Genomic DNA, 4813 nt, shown 5'->3' with positions numbered 1-4813 from the left:
AGAAAGCCTACAGGTGGTCCCTTGAATACTGAAGCGGGGGGGCGTTCCCCTCCATCGTCTCCTGCTTCCCACCCTCGCCCTGGGCGGTCTCCCCCCGCTCCCAGGGGTACTGACGGCCCCTGTCCAGGCCCCGCCTGGACACACTGAAGAGCCCACTAAGGGCCGGGTTCCGGGACAGGTGCCTGGCCTTCGTCACTTCCATCTCCTCCTGGCTGGCAGAGACGCGTCCCAGTGTGCATGGGTGTCTCCCTCCCTTGGGACCTTCCTGTCCCCAGGGCCACCACCACCCCCCGGCCCGCCCCACAAGGGAAGGGTGGGCAGTCAGGTCTGCTCCGCTTTGCAACCAGGTCGCCACCAAGTCCTGACAACTGAATCTCTTACAATGTTCTCCAATCCGTCTTTCTCTCCCCACGCCTGCCCCCTGCCATGGCTGCCGCCACAGCCCTGTCACTTCCAGCAGCAGCCGCTGAGCCAGCGTCCCCAGCGGGCCCCACTCCCCCGCAGGCCTGCCGCCCACGGAAGGGCCCCCAGGTAGGATCCCTCACACTCAGGACTGCAGCCCCGCCTCCCTGTCCACTGGAGGAAATCCTGTGCCAGCCACACCTCCTCCCGCCTCTGCTCTGCACTTGACTCAAGGGCGGCTCCTCCCTCCACGGAGTGCCCCCGTGGCCCCGCACTGCTTACGCTGGCCCTGGCCTTCCTCACTCACTCCTCAAGGCCGCTCTCTGGTGGACGTCCTTAGGAGACCCTCGCGATGCTGAACCCTGACCCACCCAGCTGCCACGGCTGGGGGCGGGGGTCGCTTGTTCCCACGGCACTCACCTGCCACACTGGGGGTGCATTTATACCCACGCGGCCAGAGAGACGAGCGCTCTCTGGGACACAGCACTGTGTATCTGTCCCCTGTGGCCCAGCGCCCGGCCTGCACCTCAGAAGATGCTCTGGAAATATTTGCTGAACTGAGAGCAAACTTTATGAATATTTACACGGTACTACATGCCCACGATTCTGCCTGGCACCAGAAACTCCTGCTCGGAGAAAAGTGGGGGGAAACTTCCCGAGAAGGGCTCACACTTCTGCCTTTCATGAAACTCCTGTTCGTTGGGGTCCGCACCAGCTGGCCACCACCGTCTCCATGCTGGGCTCCAGGGGAGCGCAGGGCAGGGCAGGGAGGGAGACTACCCGGGGCTCTGTACCCAGACAGGGCGGCTCAGAGGAGGGAAGGGCTCAGAGGGAACGCCAGCCGGAGGTAGTGGGTCTGGAGGCCAGCAGGGACCCCCCCGTCCCAGGCTAATGACCACCGTCCATGACACGACCACTGTCCACGACTGGGGAGCCCCTGCCGTGGCTGCTGACGGTTCGGCTGTATTGGCTCAATGGAACCTGTAAACCGGGTGGTGAAGCAGGGGTGGTGTCTCCTCCCAGGGCGGCGGGAGAGAAGCTCCGGGGCCCGGGTTCTGTGGCCTAACCTACCTCCACCACTGGGTGTGGGCAGCGTGGGCCTCCGACCCCTTTCAGCCTCTCACTGCCACCCGGTCCCATCCATCGGAGGGCTCTTCCCCTTGCCGGTCAGGGTCGGGGCTCCCGCACTGAGCCGGAGAGGGGGTGTGGGGCTGTGGGGGGGGCAGTCCGGAGGCCGGGGCTCGCCCCTCAGCGATGCCTTCCCTGGACGTGTGCAGCCTTGGGCTTCTCTGGGCCTCCCTCGGTGCCCTCACCTGCCAGTTGAGGTCAGTAGCCTGGCTGTGCCTTACGGGCAAATGAATGAATGTGGACAGAGAGCTTTGTAAAGGGACAGTTTCTTTTCTTCTTTCTTTCTTTCTTTCTTTCTTTCTTTCTTTCTTTCATTTTAATGTTTATTCTGAGAGAGAGAGAATGCCCATAAGCAGGGGAGGGGTAGAGAGCGGCGCAGAGAGAGAGAACTCTAAGCAGGCACTGTGCCGTCAGCCCAGAGCCCGACATGTGGCTCCATCTCACGGACTGGGAGATCATGACTTGAGCTGAAATCAAGAGTCGGACGCTTAACCAACGGAGCCACCCGGGGACCCCTGCAAAAGGACAGTTTCTTGTTTATAAGATCGGTTTATAATTGCAGGAAGAGGGTGGAAGGAACCGCTTGGGTGGAGCCCATCCCCCAGCAGAGCTGGGGGGCAGGGGCCTGTCCCTGTCACACTAGAGTGGGTAGGCCAGGTCTGTCAGGAGACCTAGTCCACTGAGGCCTCAAGGGGCTTGCTGCCGGCCAAGCGGGCCCTCGCTCACCCCTTGAGCCCAGAACCATCTCATGGGGCAAGGCGGTGGCGGGAGGTGGGGTGGGGGGAGGGGTATCACGTGGCCTGGCTCTGCTCTGAGGGGCTGGCTGGCAAGGTCCCGTTGATCTCACCTGGTGGCAGCCAGAAGCCCATCTCCTCTGCTCCAGGGACAACCTGTGGGCGCCACACTCCCGACACCTCCCGGGGGAGGGAAGGGGGTGGAACCAGAGACAGAAAAGAACACAAGCCACAGCTGCCCAAGGAACTTCACAAGGTGAGCCCTGATNGAACCGCGAGATCATGACCTGAGCTGAAGTCGGACGCTTAACCGACTGAGCCCGCCAGGCGCCCCGACCCCCATGTTTCAATGCCACCCCGACGCTCCTGCAAAGCGCCCTCCCATCCTAGCTGAGATCCCAGCTCGCCGGCAGGGCCACTCCCCTGGTATGTCCGCAGAACACGGACCTGACACGGCCCACCTGTGTCCCAGAGCTGGCTCGGCCAGGACTCCTGCCTTCCCTTCCCCGCTGGGGGTGCCACAGCTCGGCCCACCCCACCCCTCTTCTCCCCAGCCCGCTCACTTCCGGGGTAGCTATTTCAAGAGGCAAGGTGCCCCTAAATTCTAGACAGGCCGTGTGTCCCTGTCCTGGCGTCTTCCTAGGTCTTTTCAGTGTTTTCGGGGGGCCCTCTCAGCGTCCACCCGGTGGCCCCCTCTTGCCCACTTCTAGGGGAGCCCTTCTTGCTCAGGCAGAGGTGCTAGACCAGCTCATGGCCTTGCTCCAGGGAGAGGACGGACCCAGGAGACCCCGCCATCCTCTCCCACCAGGGGAGGGCAGAGCGGGCTGGAGGCCCCGCTCATTGCTTTGTTTTCGGGGATTTGCACGCTGATTGTTAAATGGGGCCATCGTTATAATTTAAGTTACACAAACTTATTAAATACACTATATTACAAATAAAAGTAGCGCATACTCAGAACTCATCACTTTCTAATTATTTTATTACATTTTGCCATCGTCTACATCCTCGAAGTTACACCTCCTGCGTCCTGATGGTGGGAGCGGGGAGTAAGGGGCAAGCAGTCTGGTGGCAGTGCCTCACTTTCCAGCTCTGTGGCCAGGGTTTCCACTTCCTGGCTGCCCTCTGCGTTCTGGGATGTGGGGCCCAGGCCAGGCTGGGGGAGCGGCGAGTCCACAGAGGAAGGTGCCCCTGTGCCCGGGCCTTCCCACCAGCTAGCTAGGCAGCTCCAGGCTCCTTCTCTGAGGGTTTCTGGCAGGTGGCCCCAGGGGTATTAGATGCCTCTGAGCCCTGGGGAGGGAGAGGAAGCCACAAACGCGATCGGGTTTGAATCCTCCCTTGCCCAAGGTCTTGAGTGCCCTTAAGTGGATTGAAAGAAGGCGGAGGGAGAGGTAACACAGCCCTCCACCTACCTGTCTGAGCAGGGCCCGCCTGTCTGCAGGGGTCCCGCATCGCGTTCCGCGTCTCCACAGCTCCCTCTTGCTGCCCCCAGACGCACCCCAGAGCCCCCCACCCCTCGGAGGCCCGCTACTCCATTCCCTGCGGGGCAGTGGGGGTGGCCAGGTGCCCGGGTCTCCTTCCCTGCCGGGTTCGGCCCCCGCCCCCACGTCTTACTTCGGCGGCTCAGGACGCGAGATTGGCCGTAGGTCCGGCTGCGTCCACGCCGCCTGCCCCAGGCCCCGTCAGGCCCTTCTCCCGCGCCTATTCAGTCTCTTGGGCGCGCCCTCCCCCTCGGCCCGGGACAGCCTCGCTTCCGGGGCCCCCGCGCGGGGAGCTGCTCCCGAGTCGCCTCCTCGCCTGGGGAGATCCGGGCCCAGACCCGCGGGGGCGCCGAGGCCAGAAGCCCGCACACCCCGGGGCCCCGGGGCTCAGAGCGCGAGACCGCGGCGTGCGGCCCGCGGGGTCCCTCTGGCGCCGGGAAGCGGAGGCCGAAGGACGCGCGGGCTCCGGGAAGGCTCGGGGCTGAGGCTCTGAGGGAACGCAGGCTGTGGGGCGCTCGGGGCACGAGTGGGACGCGGCGGCCGAAAGGCACGGAGACCGCGGTTTCTCAAAAAGGTCTCAAGAGAGCTGCAGCCCCCGCACCCTGCAGCTGCCGGTGGGTCCCCTGGGCGGGGGGTGTATCGGGAGCGTCAGCCGCGGGTCTAGCCTGGGCTCATGCTGTCACCTGGAGCCGGCCCTCGGGGTCCTGACGCCTGTTTCCTCCTCCGCACAGTTGGGGCTCCGAACCTGGCGGCCTCTAGAGCGCGTTTGGCTCCGACCGACTGGGGCGCGCCAGCGGCTCGGGCCTGCCCAGAACCCGGGCGTCCGAACCCGGACGGGAAAACAGGTNTCGCGGAGTCCCGAAAGCCCGACACGCGCACGGCCACACACGGACGTGCACGCGCGCCTCCGCGACGGGCGGGCGCCCCGGGAGCGCGGAAGGGCCCGCCTGGCGGAACCCCTCGGAAGCGGCGCGGGTCAGCGCCTCCCGCGGGGCTGCAGGGAGCGTCCCGCCCCGGCGGCGCCTCTGCCCGGAATCGGGCCGGCTCCGCTGGCAGGAAAGGCTCGATCCG

At 64.8% G+C, this 4813-nt stretch overlaps 1 protein-coding gene across 1 annotated transcript in view; it reads left to right on the top strand.

Moving 5' to 3' along the window:
• Positions 1–426: 426 nt before the first annotated feature.
• The window catches only part of NPTX1 (neuronal pentraxin 1), a 10433-nt gene continuing 6046 nt past the window's right edge, over positions 427–4813 (top strand). The window contains exons 1-5 of the mRNA XM_077756403.1: positions 427–531; positions 3703–3810; positions 3971–4215; positions 4317–4356; positions 4474–4717. Of these exons, the coding sequence (XP_077612529.1) occupies positions 427–531; positions 3703–3810; positions 3971–4215; positions 4317–4356; positions 4474–4717 (742 nt within the window). The remainder of the gene's footprint in view (positions 532–3702; positions 3811–3970; positions 4216–4316; positions 4357–4473; positions 4718–4813) is intronic.

The sequence above is a fragment of the Crocuta crocuta genome, unplaced genomic scaffold (genome assembly GCF_008692635.1).
Source record: "Crocuta crocuta isolate KB4526 unplaced genomic scaffold, BGI_CrCroc_1.0 scaffold50, whole genome shotgun sequence".
Classification (NCBI taxonomy): Eukaryota; Metazoa; Chordata; class Mammalia; order Carnivora; family Hyaenidae; genus Crocuta; species Crocuta crocuta.
Note: the sequence above shows the minus strand (reverse complement) of the source record. Positions and strands in the feature narration are given on the sequence as shown.